Source organism: Hyposmocoma kahamanoa, unplaced genomic scaffold (assembly GCF_003589595.1).
Source record: "Hyposmocoma kahamanoa isolate Upper Pololo Valley unplaced genomic scaffold, ASM358959v1 92, whole genome shotgun sequence".
NCBI classification, from domain to species: domain Eukaryota; kingdom Metazoa; phylum Arthropoda; class Insecta; order Lepidoptera; family Cosmopterigidae; genus Hyposmocoma; species Hyposmocoma kahamanoa.
In genome coordinates this window covers 22100872-22122167 of record NW_020654748.1, presented here as the reverse complement: position 1 = coordinate 22122167, position 21296 = coordinate 22100872, and the positions used below count along the sequence as shown (strand labels likewise).

General features: G+C 36.5%; 1 protein-coding gene across 1 annotated transcript in view; it reads left to right on the top strand.

Moving 5' to 3' along the window:
- The window catches only part of LOC113236951 (cardioacceleratory peptide receptor-like), a 53973-nt gene that overhangs the window by 6624 nt on the left and 26053 nt on the right, over window positions 1-21296 (top strand). Inside the window, exons 2-8 of the mRNA XM_026473177.1 lie at window positions 331-466; window positions 2188-2291; window positions 9266-9359; window positions 10055-10150; window positions 11126-11308; window positions 11607-11624; window positions 20329-20424. Coding sequence (XP_026328962.1) covers window positions 331-466; window positions 2188-2291; window positions 9266-9359; window positions 10055-10150; window positions 11126-11308; window positions 11607-11624; window positions 20329-20424 — 727 coding nt within the window. The remainder of the gene's footprint in view (window positions 1-330; window positions 467-2187; window positions 2292-9265; window positions 9360-10054; window positions 10151-11125; window positions 11309-11606; window positions 11625-20328; window positions 20425-21296) is intronic.

Below are 21296 nucleotides of genomic sequence, written 5' to 3'. Positions count from 1 at the left end.
CCAAAAGGCGGTTACTTATATGTAGGACGAATTGCCGAGAGATAGGTTGACGATAGCATCAAAGTCGCGGGCCGTAGATGGACAAAACGTACGGCACAAACTACGGGAAGCCTGTTCCTGTGAATAAAGTTGGGTTGAGGATTATGATGGTGATGATAATATAATCATTAATAATAATGACGATCATCAAATACAAAAATAATTGTTACAAAATTGCGTAATAGTTAATGCAAAAACAAAAAGTAAAAAGGTTACACTCGTTGTGCTAGCCGGTTAAAACGACGATTGATAATGATTAAAGAATGTAGATAAGTATCTTTTTTTTTATAGACAGCCCAAGTGGCGATCCTATGGGTGTTGCTGGTGGCAATCGTGGCGGGCAACGCGACCGTGGTGCTGGCGCTATTGCTCAACAAGTCAAGGAAGAGCCGGATGAACTTCTTCATTATGCAACTCGCTATCGCTGGTGAGATGAAGTTATCTATTAATTTTAACATTAAAAATCTTATTTAGAGCTACAATATCATCACAATAACCACATCTATAGGGCTAAGCTTCTTTGTTCCTTGCGTTGCAGTTCTTTTTTTTCTTTCGCTCGTAATATTGATTATGTAAATTCTTACCTTGGCTAAATGCTTGTCAGTTTTTTCTTACATAATATGAGCCAGACAAACACCAATTACCTTGACTAGGGGATGCTCTGTACTATGAGAGTGCCAAAGTATTCGGAATTCACTCCAAGATGCTACCCAGATCATCCAGACCTGAATAAATTTGGAAAAGTTAATTTCCCAAATTGGTTCTTGGAGAATCGAACCCGGGATCTCCTTATCCAGTGCCTATAGTGCAAGTTTTGTCGACCTCCATCGTCGAGTGGCTTGCACACCAGTTTTCATGATGCCGCGTTCGATTCCTGGCCGGGTAAATGTAGCAAACTAAATCTATATAGACTCGGGTGTTTATGGTACCTTCGTTTTATTCGATTTCCATAATATAATTTTAGTTATTTAACAAGCCAAGAAAGAGTTAGTATTTTATAGGAATGCACATTACGATTCGATGCGGTCTTTTGTATCGATTCATTTCAATGCGATGTTTAAGTAAATTGATTCAACATTAAGACGAATCGAATCGTCTAGATCGTATTCACAATTTAAACAAAACAGTCTTTTTCTGAACCCCTATTTTGTATTGGCCTGCAAGAAAAGCGCTTTGGCAACATCTAAGTACCTACACATTAAGTCTACAATATTTGGCGATTGTCGCTACTTCTGTGCCTTGGCACTGGCTAGTATCTAAATGAAAGTAGTAACCGACTGAAGCCAAAAGGCTGGCAAATTTTTTTTTAACGAAATTAATTTTGAAAGATTTTTATGAGATCGAGTCAAGAGCATATGATCCGATCTGTGGATCGATTCAGAGGCATATGATCCGTTACGATCCAAAAAATCGATTCAAAGCAAAATATCGTGCATCCCTAGTGCTGTAGTCCTTTGCAATGAACGTATGTGATGGTGTCTCATATTTTTAATATTTATTTATTTAAACTATTCTACTACCACTATCTTTATACATATCGAGTTCTTTTCATGTTCAGTTTCGAGAGCTTTTCGCGAAAGCTTTGGCAATGCAACAAGACACAGCAGCATTTTGCAGAATAATAGTAAAAATCCCAAAACAATACGTGACGTTTTGATTTCAAAAGATTGATCGGGTTACTTTTTTATTTAGGTTTAATTTCAAAATAAACTATATTTTTTTCTCTGTCTATTGTTTTAACTTCCTACTAATACTATATCCAGTGGATTGATTGATTGTTATACTTTGATTTGATTTAAACCGTTATATTTATTTTGTTTTGCTTTTTTAAAAAATAAAAAAAAAACTTTATTTTAATTTTTGGTCAATTCAATTAAGATTTTTTAATTGAACAAAGAAATAATACATTTTTTAATAGTGTATATATTTTTTAGCGTACATTTATTTTTTCAAACAACCTAACGTTTCGGGCACTTTATAGGTCACGACTGACTCATTTGTTTCAAATAACAAATATACGAGATTTTAGATCGGAAACTAAATTTAGTTTCTAATGTTTAATACAAAGAATATTATGAAAAAGTAATGTAATAACAAAAAATATTAATTTAAATTATTTAATATTAATATTATTAAATTTTGTTCCAGATTTACTTGTGGGATTCCTATCAGTGCTGCCAGATCTAATCATACGGATCACAATAACGTGGCTTGCGGGGTCAGTGACCTGCAAACTCGTTAAATATTTACAGGTATTTTATTTCACAATTAAAATGTATTTTCAATTAATTATAAAATAACATCTTTTATGACAAGGTAAGATTTTAATAGGAAATAAACTTTATACTACGAAGTAAGGAGCAGTCACGCTCCCACAGTGTTTTCTATTGGGCAACAAAAACAAATGGTATTAGAAATAACATTAGCAGACATCATTGACTTACAAATAAATGGACGACGGGTCTAATACAAAAACCACGAAAAAAATGTCCCAAGTCAACCTATTTAAACGTAGTGACATGTCAAGGAATATGAAAAAGCTAAAACGTTAGATTTAAATTGTAATGTCATCGCAGTACTGTCTAATTTTGCTTGCTTCGCTGTCAGTCGAACAAACGAAGACTAGAGCGTGAATGACGCTCTGTATACGATTTTAACGCCCTATAAGTTCGGACACTTTTTAGCGCGGACCCGACGGCCATATAATTGTAAGTCAATGGCAGACGTATAACAAGACTACAGAACAGACAATAGTGAATAGATTTGATTTAGTGAAAAATACATATTATTGAAATATTTTGCAAATCGTATGTAGAGTTTCGTGTATGCGCTTTGGTAAATTAAAAATAAAGTATGTAATCAGTGGAAATGAAAAACTTGTTTAATTAATTGTTGTCTTTCGTCTGAGGGCCTGCGCGCATTCGCGCTATCCCTCATATACTAAATATTTGAAAAAGTTAAAACGTTCGTATTAAAAAAATCTATTTTTTTACATTTTTCTAATTTTTTTGTACCGCTTCCCCCTTTGTTCTACACTCCATTGGAAAGGTTTTGGAGAGACCTCACCAACGACACCTTTCCGACAATACTGAACAACTTAAACTTAACTCGCGTCACTAACATGGTAGTTAAATCAATTGTTAGTGTGACTATAGTTCAGAATAGAGTGGTTATCATATTAAACCACTTAAACATATTTGGCTGATGACTAATACCAATTCAGCTAATCGTGGCCATGGGTCCTGTGAAGAGACCACTTGGTTTGTTTGAAAAAACAATTATACGAGAATTAGATAAAAAAAGTTTACTTTTTAACGATATCAGCAATACTAAAGCCGGGTACTTACTAGCGAGATGTAATCATTGCAAAAAAAATCATCAGTGTGTACGCGGTTCGCGAGCTTGCCGCGAGAAGAACGCATGCGGTTCGCAGTGAGCCGACGATAACCAGGTACTCATTCAAACGAGTGAAGACTGTTACTGTTACTGTATCTGACACGCTTTAGTTACATCTCGTTTATGAGCACCCTGACTTAAGAATTTATTGAAAGTTTATCATAAAGCCCGTCTCCAGGTACTTGGAATGGACCTGTCGTCCAATCTGAACTTCGGCAGATACACTGAATCCATGGCCAAAAATGCAGCCAGGAAGCTTGGCATCCTTCCCAAGGCGAGGCGTTACTTCACACCGGGACAGTTGCTTCAGCTGTACCAAGCATAAGTTCGGTCCTGTATGGAGTACTGTTGTCACTTATGGGATGGCTCTGCTAAATACCAACTGGCCACCTTGGATTCAATCGACAAGCGTGCCAAAAGGCTTATAAGTGACTCGGAATTAGTTGAGGCGAAGATGCAGAGCCTTGAACACCGCCGTAAAGTTGCCTGCTTATCGGTATTCTACAGGATATATCACGGAGAGTGTGCGATGGAATTGCATAATTTGATTCCGCCTTCCCTTTCCATCATCGGAGGACTAAGCGCGGGCTAGGATTCCACTCCTATGTTGTGGATATTCCCAGGATTCGCAAGAAGCGATGGAGGACTAATGCGCACTTATTTTTGATAAAAAAAATCTTGAGAAAATATAGTTTTTTCACAACGATATCTATGTACTCGAGTAGGGGAGCGGGGGGCTAGTTGTAACAATTTTTGGTTTCTTGGCTATGAAAACTTACTTGTTCAGTATTCAGGAAATCTAGCAATACTATTCCAATTAACAACTATGCATCTATCAATTTCAAAGAAAATTTTAATCAAAACTGTCAAGACTTTTTGTAAAAACGTTTTTGAAAAAAAACTGGCGGGTGTTACAACTTACCCCGTGATTGGGGCTAGTTGTAACGAGCTGGGGGCAAATTGTAACATTAGGAATTGAAAACCAGTTTTACATTTTATAAAGATTTATTTGACATAAAAAAACTTCAGACACTTAACAGGTTTTAAATGTTCAATTGAACAGAAAAATATTATAAATTATCAAATAATATATGTTCTTTCGTTACTTAAACTAATTAGAAATTTAAGACTTACAGTCATGTATATCTTAACTAAACATAATTTCAACTACTACAGTAATCAGACTTTTCATTATTTTGTTATAACAAACTTAAACTTTATGTTTTATTCTTAATCTAATAGAAAAATACTAACAGAAACATATTTTCTCTTAAACTAAATAGGAACTTTAAGCTCACAATCGTTTTCAATAACAATATATTTTTTGTTTATTAATCAGTCTTATGATTGAGGTAGATAAAATATGAAATCAATCTTCATCGGAATCACAATTGAGACACACAAATGAGATCTTATTTCCTGTTGCACACTTCACATGTGCCCACATCTTGCACATTATGCATTGTATCCACTCCTCGTTTGAATTCTCATAAGCTTCCCCACAAGCTAAACAAAACCATTCCTCGGGTTCAGATTCCGAATCAGACTTTAAGACTTTCTTTTTTACTTTTGATATCCCTTGTCTTTTATTTATCTTTATCTTATCATTTTCTTCGCAATCTTTAGTCATCGATTTTTTGCCTTTTCCTTTGCCTTTCTTAGTCTGTTGTGTTTTCTTAATCTTATCTAGCTTTTCTTCATATTCTTTTTCTAACTCGTTCTTCTCTGGCGTGTCTGTAAGAACACAGCATTTTCTTTTACGTTGAGGGCGGTTAGTCAATTTTCGTGGTGGAGCTTTCGGGTAAGGTCTTATTTTAGACGGAGAGAAATCATTTCGCTGTTGAAGACCAGAAGGCCCAGGTGTTGGCTCTAAGTCAGATTGACTTCCAGGTAAGTTTGTTGTAAGTAAAGTATCCTCGGTTCTTGTTAAATTTGAAGTTGTTGGGTCATACTTTTCCATAGAACTTATGATTTCACTTACACTTATATCTAAAAAACAATTATTTAATGAACAATCTATATTCGGAAGATTTGTTGTCAAGCTAGAGGTAGTAATGTTTACATCTGTTTCTGATTCATTGTTTGCAGGATTTGGCCTATCAGTAACAAAAGATGGGGCAAAATCTGAATCTTTGAAAATATCTGTATTTAGAGGCCATACGCCTGTGGCTCTAAAGCCATTCATTATATTTGAAGAATTCATTGCTAATGGCAAAGAATCTTTGACGACTCCAGGAATGTCATAAATAGTCATCGTTTTCCCTGGGTTGTTATGCATCCATGCTGTCTGTGTTCGGCTTAAGTAATTCTTAAACGGACCATAAACACCAACATCCAACGGCTGTAGATTATGTGAACAGTGGGGGGAAACGATAGCATGATAACGTGATTTTCTTTCGCTTTTTTCACTACTGCGATATTTACGTGTGAATGATGATTGTCTAGTAATAGGAGGACAGGTTCTTGCTCCGATGGTTTGACAAACTTGATGAAATGATCCAGGAATAAAATGAATTCTTTTTCGGTCATCCACCCTGACAAATTTCCGGCTCCTATACTATCTGGTGGTCCACATCTTACAAAAATATCAGTGTATCTGAGCCTTGGAAACACAAACATAGGCGGAATGGAATTTCCTGAGGCATTTACAGCACATGCAAGAGTTACAAGGGTACCCCTTTCAGCAGAAGTAATAGCTCCTACCTGTTTTTGTCCTCGTGGAGCCACAATTTTCTTTGGTTTGTGGACTGTGGTTACTCCTGTTTCATCAATATTATATATTCTAGATGGTGTGAATTGATATTTATCCATAACATTTGTAAGCTTCGTAAAAAATTTTTCAACGTTGTTTTTATTGAATGATGTTGCGCGGCTTAGAGATGTAGCTTCAGGGGTTCTTAGAGATAGTCTTAGATTCCTTTTCATAAAATTTTTAAACCAATCTGGTCCAGCTGATTCATTTTCACACCATGAAGGAGGTATGTTTTTCGCTTTAATCATAATAGCACACTGGTATGCTAACTTTCTGACTTCCAAAGGAAGCAATCCAAAGTAAATGTTAGAGCAAGTAAGCAAGTACTCAGATATTTTAGCTTCTTCTTCTTCTTGAAAAACCAATCTGGGTTTGACATAGCCGACTGATAAAGATTTGTTACTCTTCTTCTTTTTCACATATCTATATAACGATACATGACATAAATTAAAAGTTTTTGCGGCTTTTCGTACACTGATTTTATTTTCTATGACTTCAGCAGAGGCCAATTCGTAAACATCTTGACTTTGGGTAGCACGTGTAGATTTTCTTTTGTAGTGTCTCATTCTGAAATAAAATTAACGAAGTTAAACGAAAAACTATTCAAAATACTAAAAGAATAAATTTAAGTACGTCCGCGAAATTTCATAACTAATAAATACATAAGGGGTAAGTTGTAACATGTTACAACTAGCCCCGTAAAACTGTTACAACATACCCCATAGGAAAGTTTTTTAAAATAACATCTCTTAAAAAAAAACCGCTCAATTGTTATAAAATTAAAATTAATTATAATGAAACTAAACAAATTCAAAATGTATTTTTATTAAACAAAAACTGCTAAACAATATGAATTTTATGCTAGTCAATTTCGTATAAACAAAAAAAAGTCCGTTACCTGGCTTTTTCGGAGCGCCTGCACAACACCGGTTCCTGCGCCGGCCGGCGGGATACTGACCGCGCTTAGATGATACATTGCGTATTAAGTAGTACATTGGGTTGAAAATCAAATGAATATTCTTCTATTATGTAGGTAAAAAATGCTTGTTACTACTTGCCCCTGTTACAACTAGCCCCCCGCTCCCCTACTAGGTGCGGCGTCCCAGACACTGAGTATCACTGATGTGCGGTGAAGACACAATACTTCAATATCATATATTGATAAGCAGCAGAGTGTTCTGACTATACAATAACAGAGTAGCGATAATATGAATAAAATAGTTACTATGGTTACCATATTATAAATTTAAAAAAATATAAAAAGGTCTAGGTGCATGGTCTAAAGATCTTAACGTTTTCGATAAGTACATACATAACAGAACATCAATCATTTCAACACCTCGACAGTTTTTTTGTTTTACTCAAAGTCAAAATCAAAGTCAAGAAAAATAAAATTTTTACACTTGAAAACGTCATTTTTTAAGTTACTGCTCGTTCACTACGCTGACCTCCCTGAGAAGAACGAGTAAGAATGAAACTTTAGGGATTGCTCTTTTCAAATAAATTTAAATGCTATGGAATACACTGTGAATTATAATTGTGTGGAATCTAGACCCTCGTTGTCTGTCCATTTAAAACATACTCTTCAATTTAGTAATATGACTTTTCAATCAAAATATTTTTATTGTGGTTTTTAAACTTAGGAAATGATAAACTTAATATATGCTCCGGAATCTTATTGTAAAAACGTATACAGTTCCCAATAAAAGAGTCGTTTACCTTTGTTACACGAAATCGTGGTACCATGAGTTTGGACTTCGCTCTAAGGTTAATATTTTGAATATCTTCTTTCTTATTGAAATTATGTATATTTTTACGGGCATATAAAATATTTGAGTAAATGTACTGTGATGTCATATCATGATACCAGTTTCCTGAAACTTTTCTCTGAGAGAAACCCGAGAACCTAAGCGGTACACAGAACGAATCGCTCGTTTTTGCAACACAAATATGGTTTGTATATCTGCCGCTTTACCCCACTTACACATTTAAGCGGAAGCTCGCTGGGTCAAAGCAAAAAGAAATGTATTGTGCAATGCAAGTAATAGCGACTTTGCCAGGGGCTTTACATTAATTGCCCGACTATAGATATCATTCGTAAACACTCAATATTATCATCTGCCTGCCTAGCTTATTCCCAACAGATATAGACTGTCACGTCTGTCCACGATACTACGGTACTGACACTCTTTGATAAAATTCAACACTAAGTGTTGTTATATACGGCGATTTCAAGCAGCGATGCAAACGCGCGAATGCATCGCTACACTTGGATTTTTTTAATAACATCACGTGACGGGACGAACAAGTCGTGCGCCTGATGGTAAGCTACACGCCTGTCCATAACAGTTGCAGTGAGATATAAGTTGACAAGTCCCATGTGCCTCTAATTTCACCAGCACCGTTAGCCTTCAAAACAGGATGGTGACATTACTGCTTGGCGGCAGAAATAGGTAAGGTGGCAGTTCTAATTTTATTTTTATGATTTATAGACGATTGCATCGATGTAATCGCGCGTTTGTATCGATGTAGTCGCGCGTTTGCATCGATGCAATCGCCTATAAATCGCAAGTATAGCGATGCAATCGCGCGTTACACGAACGTGTGATTGCAAATTTTAAAAGATTCCAATCAGTAACCCTCAAAAGAGAATCAATACAATATTTTAGTAAAATATAAAAAAAAAGTTCAAAAATGACTTTCTGAATCATCTGAATGAACAGTTTTATGCTGAAAATAATCGAAGCTAAAAAGAGAATGTGACAAAGAGTACCAACAACAGTGCTCCCGATAGAGAATAACTTTATATGAAGTGTCCAACACGGAGATTGGAAGTAATCGCGAGAAGTTGCGAATGATCTGAATAGAACTAAGTTGCGAGATGGAAATGCCTGAGTTGAATAAACTTACACTATCTCTAGGGATATTATAATCCAAACTGCCGGAATACTGAAATGGAATTAGGCCTTATTACGATAACCTTAGTAGAATCTACATGGATCTATATTCTATTCCATAAATCCATCCAATCCATATCCATAATGTATAATGGTTATTTTAATAACAATTTTGTTCCAGGGTGTAGTTACATATTCATCAACTTACGTGCTGGTAGCTCTAAGTGTGGACCGCTGCGACGCCATTACGCATCCAATGAATTTTACTGGAAGCTGTAAGTCTTAAACTTAGTTCACAATATCGCATTTACATTTTTAATATTACTTGTAAGTATTTAAAATACTGAGATAACCAACATAAATTTACGTGCAATTATCTTCGCAAGCCAGTGATGCAGTTTTGTGCCGTATTATAGTAGAAACCTTAATTCTCTGGAGACCATGAGCGAAACAAACTCCCAGCTATGAAGCTTACAGATAAGCTTTTTTGTATGAGCTTGCCCTTCGAAACCGAAACGCAGTAATACTCAGATTACTAAATAGTTATGGTGGTAATAAATTTTTAAGCAACAGACGCATGATATTGTATTTTTTGTTGATAAGCATGTGTGAACAGACTAAATCATGTAATGTGTAAAAAGCAGACGCTCGACAGCGTATTTTTTGTAGATTATTAGATAATATATAGATTGATAGATCGAAAAATCGAGCAAATCTGTATGCACCTGTAGAGATGTGAAATGTATGTCGAGTATATTTTTGGTGACGGTGATTGTGACTGTAGTTGCGTTTGTGTTATTTATTTTATAATTCTTTTGTGGGTTAAAATTGGCTGCATGAAAAAAATATTTAAAACAAGCGCAGCATTTATGATATATATGTTATTTCACATCTATTAATAAAAAGACATACAAGTATCATATGTAATCAATCAATTTTCGATTATCTTCTTATGGATTATCTTGAACAGGGCGTCGAGCTCGGGCACTCATCATAGCGGCGTGGCTACTTAGCTTCTTTTTCTGCTCCCCTATGCTTGTGCTATTCGATGCACAGGACGTTGAAGGTGAGTGAAACTTTTTTTTAAAATTTTCTTTTCTACGCCACTTCATCAAGATTTAGTTATTTGTAGAATCATATAATAGAGTCCCATCAAGTACTATGTTTACTAATGCATTGATGACCTTGACGGCCCATTGCTTACATTGTGGGCATTGGATGTAGATGTCCCGGGTTCAATTCCCGGTAGGACCAATTTGGGATATGAACTTTTCTAAATTGGTTCTGGTCTGAGTGTTCTGGGTAGTAGCCATGTAGTGCCCCAGAACGAATTCCGTTGCTCTGCTACTCGTAATACAGGGGATACCCCAGTTTGAGACCAGCTAATTGGTGTATTATAAATATATTATGTATTAGAAATATTCAGTGAAATTTTATTTCTTATTCCGTAATAAATACGTCAGGGGGCTATATTTTCTTTCAAAAAGATAAATGTTTAAATATCGTACAAAATATTTCTCCACCTCTACCACACACTATTCATATATATCATATATAATACCTTCTGGTTGTGCAAGCTATCTTTTTAAAACTGCTTAGAATAAAGCATTCTTATGACAGAAAGCATACATTTCTAACCATGAACTTCATAACTTGCATAGCTTTAGCTGTAACCTATGGTACCTAAGTAAGTTTCATTAGAAGTATGAAATTGTTTTTAAGAATAACCTTGTGGTGGCTCTCGTATGGCGCATGCACACCGGGTTATCACCCGACCTTCGGCAGACTACTCGCCTTGCCAAAGGCGACGCATAAAGTAGTTTAGGCCTCTTCGGCTGCAAACTACCGTCGTCAGATGACTCACTATTGACATCGGGTAGCTTGTCGCCTCCGGCGGGCCAGCGAAGTTCGCCTGACGACTTGGTGTAAACGAGCCATTATACTGGCTTCCCAAGTGGAAACACGGGCCGTGGGAAGCCGCCTTTAAAAAGCCCTTACATCAGTTTTATCCTCATTATTATAATCATCGTTATCCGACCAGGTACCGCCCAATGCTGGGCAAACCTCAGCAACCTGCAATGGAAAATATGGGTGACTTGCATTTTCGTGTCTCTGTTCGTGAGCCCCGCGCTCACGATCTCTGCGTGCTACGGCGTTATCGTCGTGACAATTCGGCAGAAGAGTCGTCGCGTGCTCGGAAAAAGAGCCACTGTTAGCAGGCAATGTGAGTAATATAATTTACATAAAAGTTTTCAAAGTGGTATACAGATTGTGCCACGGCTATGCGACAAGAAGGGAAAGCTTGTTCCTAAACTTAAATGAAAAATGTCATGATGTTGCTTTAAGATATTATGTTGCTTAAAAGGTATTAATATAGTAGTATATATAATATAATAGATATCATAAAAATTCAGGTATTTCTTTACACATTCGGTTGGCTCGATTGTTTAAAGTCTTTTAATACAGCATTACTACGTGAAGCAAAATATCCTATCTACAATATTGTAAAGTAATCATGATAGTAATAAATGGTTCAGATGGTGAGAGCAATGCTACACTGTCATGGGTTCAAGACCCACGGGATTGGCGAAGTTTTTTTTAATATATAATAGACACACCCTTGGGCACAATCACACCTGATGTTAAGCGACGATGTGACCGACGATGGGTCGCGTTTGTCTAAAAAATGCCTATTCACTCTAGCCCCAAATTGTACTTTTCGGGAAATACAGATGCCGGTAGAACATTCCATTCCTTTGCCGTACGCATCAGAAAGGAGGAGGCAAAGCGCTTAGTGCGAATAGGTGGAATATCCACGACATAAGAATATAGTGCTCCGGACCTTCTAGTCGACCGAAGGAGATTAAATAGCAGATAATGTAATGCATTGTTCTTAGGCAATGTATAACTCATTATAAACAAGTTGTTGATGTCATTATCCGCGACTAACAGAAACTACAAATAACAGGTCCAACAATCAGTGCTGTTTACATTTTTGTCTACAAACGTTACATTTTACAAGTTTATTCGAAAATGTAAACGTTTTCTATCTGTCTATCTATGTATGTAAGAAATATAACCATTTGGCTACACTACATAATATTCATTCACGATATTGTATGCAAAACTACAAAACAGCAGAATTACAGGTTTTCGGACAGCATTTTACAATAACAGTTGTTGAAAAATCGCATAACAGTATTATTCATTATTGACAAACAGCCGTTTTTGCTATATGTAAGTGTAGTAACACAACAATTTATATAAGGGAAAATAAGTTACATTATAACATAAAAGTACGCCTATGTTCAATGTTTCCAAGTGTGTTAGCGTGTATGCTTTATATTTAGTATTTGATGATGATTTTCTGGCCGGATTGTTCGTATTGTAACACAACTTACTATTACGGTGACATAATTAGTTTATTATCAACAAACAGTTTCGGAAGTAACAATATCGTGAACCACGACCACCTTACAATGAGTAACTCTATAATAAAATATAATTCTATGGTAAATGTCAGCGTCTTCTAATGCCTTTATAAAAAATACAAGAAACTTCCATTGAGCACAAAGCTAAAAGTTCTGCGTTCTCTAAACACTTGCCAAAAGATGTGTTAAATAAATAATAAAAAACAAATAACGCAAAACCTAAGGAAATGGTAAAACTAAACATCAAACGGAAAACGATATTAAATACGTGTACCTATTCCCATTCGCTTTGAACGACACGTGTTCGCAGAAAATGAAATATAAGCTCATATGCGAAAAAATAATAAATGCCTTCAGAGGAAGCGCGCGAAGAACGCATTATAGACTAACAACAAGTTTTGAGGTCATACTCATCATCGCTATCAAATTATTATGCGTTCCACTGCTGGACATAGGTCTCCTCAAAGGAGATGGTTTAAGCTACAGTCCTCCATGCTGTCCTTGTGCGAGTTGGTGGTTTCACTCGTTTTCCAAGGCTTGTGAACCTTATGTATTTGTAGAATACCAGCTTACTACTACTAAACGATCTCCGTGGGCGAGTGGTTCCAGTTTTCATGGTCCTGGGTTCGAGTGTATGTAAAAAATCTAACTTTTGTGTTTGTGGTACCGTCATTGTTGAAAGTAATGGCAAAATTCGATAGGTAAGCTGTCATCAGACGTCTCGGGTAAGGACTTATATCAAATCACGATCTTCGTACGCGTTTCGTGGTCACCTTCGGTCCGATACGAAGCTAAAACGATCATCGTTGCTTCGTATTTCGTGGTAGACCTCCTGTTTCAGTTGAAAGAGTTGCATTTTACTGAAAATTTATTACATAAACTTAATTGGTCCGTAAAGTAGATATTCAGTCAACGTTAAGTTTGATACATAACAGTGATATGAGAAAATTCGACTTATGACCGTTTTACAGCTCATAACTTGGCCGCAATGACTATACAAGTTTTCCAATCTACCCTCATTTTGCGCTGGCTTGTTTCGAAATCTCGAAAGAATACCCAACTCGGTCATAAAACTTCAGACGAAACAAGTAATAAAGTTGAAATTTTAAGACGTGATAAGTTTTATGATAGGGTATCTAAAAAGGCCAAAAATGTGCTGCGTCCATGAACCATCACCATTTTCAACCCATTTATACGTCCTATTGCTGGGCATGGATTTAAGGAGTGTTTAGTCCGTATTTATCACAATGGGGAGATGTCACCTTACCTACTTCTGCCGCCAAGCAGTAATATGAGCATTACTGCGTTCTGGTTTGGAAGGGTAAGGGTGCTGGTGAAATTACAGGCGCATGGGACTTGTCAACTTATGTCTCAGGGCGTCGGACACAGTGGCAATGCCCCTCAGATCTTTGACTGGTACTAGAACTGTTTTGGACAGGCGTGTCACTTACCATCAGACGCACGACTTATCGTCCCGTCACATAATTTTTCTTAAAAACGAAAATTTTTATCCATTATTTCATCCATTCCTAAGGTATTGCCTTATGAAATATGTACCTAGTACGTATATAGTTTATATTTTTAATTTGCTAGTGGGGATTGTTTTTGTATTATATAATAAGTATGTCATTTATTGTGAGCTTAGAAGCACGAATGTCGGGTGCCATGTAGATAAGGTCTGCTCGAATAACAAGTTAGGCCGACGACATGATATTGCTGAGCCCATCTGTTGGCGGCTTAAAAGTACTTATAAGCATATGCGAATCGCAGGCCATGAAACATAATCTTAGATATAATGTGCTCAAAAGCGAATATATGGACACTGGAAAGGTAAAATGTTTAACGTGCATTTAGAAAATATTACAGGAAAGTGGTTTAACGTAATTTTTCCGAAAAAAAATCATAATTCTACTTTTATTTGTTATATGGAAAACTAGAAAGTTTTAGTTTTACCTGTAACGAATAAAATTAGGTGTGATTTTTTCTTCAAAAAATTACTTTATATCGCATTTCTGTAACATTCGTTTTCGCTTTTAAGCACATTATATCTAAGTTTATGTTTCATAGCTTACGATTCGCATATGCCTATAAGTACTCTTGAGCCGACAACAGATGGGCTTAGCCACACATTATTAAAGCAGACCCTGTTTACATAGCATCCGATATGCGAGCTTCTAAGCTCACAATATGGCTCCAGGGTCGATATGGTTTTTAAGACGGGAAACAAGTGCTCTTCACTTGTCTCTCCCATCATTCTTAACGTTCCACGACAGAATAGGGTGACCTCTTTCAAATACCTTGATTACTTAGTAACCGACGATCTGCGTGATGACGCGGATATTGAAAGGGAACGTAGAGCATTAGCAATGAGAGCTAATATGATAGCGCGTAGGTTCACTCGATGTACGGCACGGGTAACAATGACTTTATTATAAGCACACTGTACATTGCTGTACATCTGCAATTTATTGCACCCAGCGGATTCCCGCAAACTTCATTATGTCATTGGTCCACCTTGTGGTACGCCACTCGAGAATTTTTAGCGTCATCTGTTCCAAGAGCAATACACCTCGCTTTCTGCCAGTTAAGTTGTACAATTCTTTGGGCTTTGTCAGTTTCTTCGGTTTCTTTGCGGATGTCCTCATTTCTGATTCCTCTTTTATTTGATCTGGAAGTGAAAGATCCGAAAAAATATTATCATTCCCAATAGATACCTTATCAATTTCTCTCTACCCAGGTGGGTTCTGTACATGGAATCCTAACACCAATTAAGTTGTTTCCTCCAAAGTTAAAAAAACTTTAGTGTGTAATTGTTATTATAACGTATATAATGACGAGAACAAAGAAGGTTTTATTTATACCTTGCTATCCGGGAATCGGCAAGCAATTCGAAGAGATATTGCAAAACATGCCGTTCCAAATGGAATCCCTTTCGGTCGAGAAGTTAAAGCGACATTGAACGAATAACAGAACTAATTTTTCCTTTCAATAGCTCGTGTGTCCACTGGGCATCAAATTGATGGGGGGGAGTGATGCGAAAGAATAGAGCCGAATTAGTAGAGACGTGCTGGGAATGACAACAGAGTGATGATGACATAGGATTGTTGTGTGTCATTAGGGTATAAAGGAGACACATTTAGTTTGGCCTTGGGTAATAGATTACTTGTAGCAGTAGGTGTAGATTTAAAATGTGATTTGACGCGTTGCTTTTTTGCTTCAATAGACTCAATAAACTTGCTTAAAATAAATTTGAAGTTAATTTTTCCATATATCAACTAACATCAGAGATATTATTAGTTGAAGCCTATATGTATTTAGTAGCAGTAGAGCTCCTTGTGAAAGAGGTTTTCCAGGTATGTACTGCTATGTCTGTCCCAAGCAGTAACGTGAACATAACTGCGTTCCGGTTATGAAGGTAAGGGTGCTGATGGAATTACAGGCACATTATGGCACTTGTCAATTTAAGTCTCAGGGTGACGGGCGCAATGGCAGTGCCCTTCTGATCTTTGCGGTCTAAATAAAGCTATGACTGCAATAATAGATGCAATCACTTGAGCTCTATCAGGCCCGCTTCTTATTTTTGAATAGAATAGAATAGAATACATTTATTTGCCAGAATACAGTAATTACAAAGGTCTTAAGTAAAATTAGGTACATTGTATTCAACCTGCAAGCAGATGTGCAAATATTAATGAGATTCAATGTTTCTTTGGTCTCTATAGTTTCTGATTAATGTAATGAATTTGTAAATTCTAAGTATTCTTTATTACTATAGAAGCAATGTGTCAAAAGCCATTTTGTCAATTTTAATTTAAAAGTATGTCCTTGTAACAATTTAATTTCGTTTGGTAATTTATTGTAAATACGAGTAATAATACACATGTTGAAGCAGTTATTCTTACAAATTACATTATGGCAACGAGGTTGGTATAAGAGATTCATAATTTTGTATAATTTTGAGTTTAGTTTTAGTTTATTTTTAACGGATTACGAGCCTTCAGTTCGCCCTTTCATTCGGTGGCGTAGTTAAGACCATCAGTGGACAAGTGCAGTGTCAGTGTCAAAAAAAATGTAGTATTGTAATGTAGTACTCAATTTCAGTAAGTGAATAAACCAGGGAACGGCAGTTGAAGATTAATAGGTCCCAAGAAACAAAAGTGGTCACCCTGTATAACAGTTGCAGTCCACTCAGAGTTTTAAATACCAAAGATCTGATGCGCATTACCACTGCGCCAGTCGTCCTGTGGTATAACTTCACAAATCCCGTTTCACTAGCAAGTACCCTTGAAAACAGCAGTACTTCCCTACACGAACACGCAAGAAACTCCACGGCTACTATATAACATAAATTATTGTCATTGTTGGGTGTTTGTTTATTTATGGAAGTCGTTGAATAATGTACGGTATACAATCCATCGTACAAAGTCAACTCACAATCAGCTTTCGCGCAAAGTACAATCGTAAGGATGAATATAGACATAGCAATATAATAATCACCGCCAAGTAAATGTTCACAGTGCTTGTTTGACAAGCAATCACGGGATGTTGATGCTGGTTACATTTGATGTATGTTGTCGCTCTTGAATATATTACGTATTTTGTTTATATTTCCTTTGTGCCATTTTTATTGGTGTGTCTTTTTTGGTGCGTTCATACCACAGAAGAAAAAAATTATGGAAGTGCCCTAAGCCTCGATTACTATCAGAACCGATGTCACCAAAACTCACACATACTTAATTTGAAACACTACAAAATCTTGATATTGATTGGTCGTAGTTTCAAATTTAAAAAGAAATAACAAAATTCTGGATAATTTAAACTTTACCTTGTTGGCATATCGTTGAAAATTTAATACTGTCAATACCTATCATTGCAAGTAACAACGTTTTGATAATATATTGAAATTTCAATCAATGTACTGCCATCTAGCGGTTAATTGCTGAACGACGACGAATTGGAGTTATTAATCTAGTTCTCCAAAAAAGAAGCGATAACGCAGGGGTAAGTTAATAAAATAATAATAATAATAAGCTTTTCTTTCGTTTCTTGTAACAAAAAAAATATTTCGATATACAAAAAGTTTAAGATTTTCCGATGATCTCCACCACGAGTAATATTTTTGATGCGGGTATCATTTTTGCACTCCAATACAGCACAATGAGGTATTTTTGTAGGATTTTAGAGAATTTGCACGAAAGAATGACCCAACCATACCATACAAAGCGCAAATGGCGGACTGACCTTAGATAGGTCTTTCGAGATCTATAGTTGGTACGCGTCAGACGCTAACTAACCACTTCTACTGTATTTATTATTCTGAGTTCATACATTATGTACTACGGCACTGAGGGCTATGTACTCCTCGGCAGCTTAGTTATATATCCATTTGACTTGGCTGTTTTTGTTTTTTTTTTATTGTGTTACATCTCAAGTAAAATAATGTGGTAAAGTATTTTTATTAATATTTTTAGCAAACATGTAAAGTTAAAATATAATATAAATCATATGCACCTTTGTTAAGTAACAAACTGTTTTAAAATAATCTCAGTACAGAGTACTAAAAAACCGACCTCAAAAGTACGTGGAATTGCATATAATTACCAAGTTTTATTGAAATCGGTTACCGGAAAGTGCGCAAACCCGGATTCATCCCCTAGTTCGCCACTAGACGGGACTTGACACAGGAGATAATAAAAATCGGTTCTCACTAATCAAAGTGTATTGAGAGAAAAACGCCTTGAATTAAAGAATAGCGAAATCAACCATTAAAATAATTGCTCATTATATTATAATTTAAGCGATATTTATAAAAATGAATCTTCATGCGTGAACAGCTCCCTTAGAGGTGGATGATTTTCTTCAAAATCAAGTGGGACCATATGGAGGTACCTTCTTTCCAACTAAAAGAATCATGGCAATTGGTTCACAGATACCGGAGTTAACTTGTAACATACATACAAAAAAAACACAGTCGAATAGAGAACTTCCTCCTTTTTTTTGAAGTCGGTTAAAAAATTATCTTAGTACTTAAAAAAACACTAACTTTAAAAATAAAATAAAAAAGTTGTAATAAAATAATGAACTTGTGCTATGTGCTAATTAGATAGTGCTTATGTAAGATCTAATTCAAGAATATTACATATTTATCATTTAAAAGTTCTTCTATTGTGTGTTACATAGGTAGATAGGTTAAATGTTTATTCAGCACAAACACTAACAGAAACAAATATTTACAATCACTTCACATGGATTAACACAAAAGCACATAGGACATAAATTAGTACACGTTGACACAAACACATGTATGCAGAGAATAACAAATTTTAAAGCACACGGCATATTTTATATGCGCAGGTGACGCGCGTTAACGCGATTCAAACGCAATGTCATCTGCGCGTATACGCACCGTAGTCGCGCGTATGCATCGCGTGTTTTAATAAGAGATTTAGGTTTGTTTGTTAATTTCGTTTAGTTTTTAAAATGAACCAACTAAAACAATATAAAAGCACGCACACTGCGGCATTCCAACGTATCCTAAAATAATTTAGTAACTGTACTAAATTATTACTATTCATTTTTGGGTGTTTGTTTTGCATGCATTGCACCAACAACGAAGTGTGAAAAGGATGAAAATAGCAGCAAAAGTTTTCTTTAACGTGAAATTCTAATTGTACCTAGACTCCAGTGGATGTTCCATAGGCTTCTTGTTAGCAACGCGAAGTTTACGCGTGTTGGAATCGATACAAACGCAACAATCTGATTTTTGAGACTCTACGGCGCCGTCGTAAACGCGCGTCGTCGGCGCGTATAAAATACGCCGTGTAGAATACCCACTCGCAACAGTTTGTACTGAAATGGCACTGACTCAGAATCAATACTGTAGACCGTGAAATCAACAACGATATTTTTCTGCCAGTACCATATGGTGATCAGATCACATCCCAATAATCCTTGCCACCAAAGTACATGCGACGCAAATACATATAATATTACTGCCTCCGATTTCCGGACCAGGACCTCCTATCCTTAGGTGTACCGCATGTTTTTTTTGTAAGACAGTTAAATTTATATGTACCAAGTTAATGTACACTCCGGACTATTACCTGGTATTCTAATATCAATCTGGCAATATCAAGCAAGCTGGCAAGAGGAGTATTCGGCGTCCGCAAAAGCCAGCAACACCAAGCTGTTTTTCCGAAGATACGTCAGGCGTACCGAGTTATCGGAAAAATTGGCGTATCCTACTGGCTTACTCAGGCGTGGACTGATCACGGCGGGAACGCCGCGTACTTCCCTCTGTTCAGATGCTGCGATGACCCCAGATGCGTGTGCTCCCCAGAAATATATATATATATCGAGCCGGCATCCCCTTGGTGGAATGGTCTACCTTGTAACGTATTTCCTTTGCACTGCGACGTGGAATTATTTAGCGAGTCAACAGGGCTCTCAAATGCTGGCAACGCATAGGCAACTGATGTTACAAATGTCCATGGGTCACGATAAACACCTCCCATCAAGTGGCTTATCTAGTCATTTGTACCTATCAATTGTATCTTCATTGCAATGAAATTGTGTCAATATGAGTACACCTGCCATTTCGATACCGACGATACATATTGTACCTCAAATCATCAATTTCAATTTTACATCGAAATTCTGAAACGTACTGTATGGAACACTTTTACTGTCAATGGTGTAAGTTGCGTAGTAAAGAGGACAATGTAGTTCTAACTTATCAACGTGTTGTTTTGTTTCCAAGTGTATTCAATTGAAATTTGTTAATTGAAGTTAATATTTAATTATAATCACACAGACAGTGATGACCTGGACAGCAGGCGCGCGAGCAGCCGCGGCATCATCCCCAAGGCCAAGATCAAGACTGTGAAGATGACTTTCGTCATTGTTTTCGGTGAGTTTGAAAACTACATTTCTTTCCATAATATAGACACACAACGTATATATACAAATAAGAAATTAATAATAATACTTAGAGAGGTTACACACGGTCACTTTTAACAGCGATGCAAGCGCGCCACTACTGCATTGATACAAACACGCTATTCCATCGCTACACTTGGGATTTACAGGCCATTGCGTCGATGTAATCACGCGTTTGTCGCGATACAGTCGCGCATTTGTATCGATGCTAAAAGTCGCGCTATGTAACCACCCAGACAAACAAAACAAAATAGAAAGAATTAAAATCAAAATATAAAATACGATAAAAAAAACAACAAAGTAAAACAGAACAGACAAAAAGCTATAAACAAAATATAAAACAATTTGTGCTGTAATTTGTGATGTTGTGGCGTACGTAAAGGACCTCATTCACCTTATCTATGCCACAGCCATAAACTAGGTCGTGGCGCTGGTATGCTGGAATTGCAGGTAGTGTAGTAAAACGTAGTTCCCAGTTTATCTTCAATTGTTGTTTATGTCGACGACGTCAGTGGCCCAACGGTTTGCACTGTAAGTACTGGATGAGGATGTCCCCCGGGACTTCTTCAAATTCATTTTATATACTTAATACTAATCACGTAACAGATACATCACTCTCATACAAAATGGAAAATACCTAGGCTATAATAAGCCTACTAAATCTGACTTATAGCGCTCACTACGAAGAAAAAGGACCTACGCACACGCTCAGAGAGGTAAAAATAATGTTGCCCGCCCTGTGAAATCGTGCGGAGCTTGAATGAGCGCTTGTGCCGACGTCGGTACACTCGGCGATAGGCAGTTATTGTGTAACCTTGAGCGAGGGATGGAGCCCTGCACATA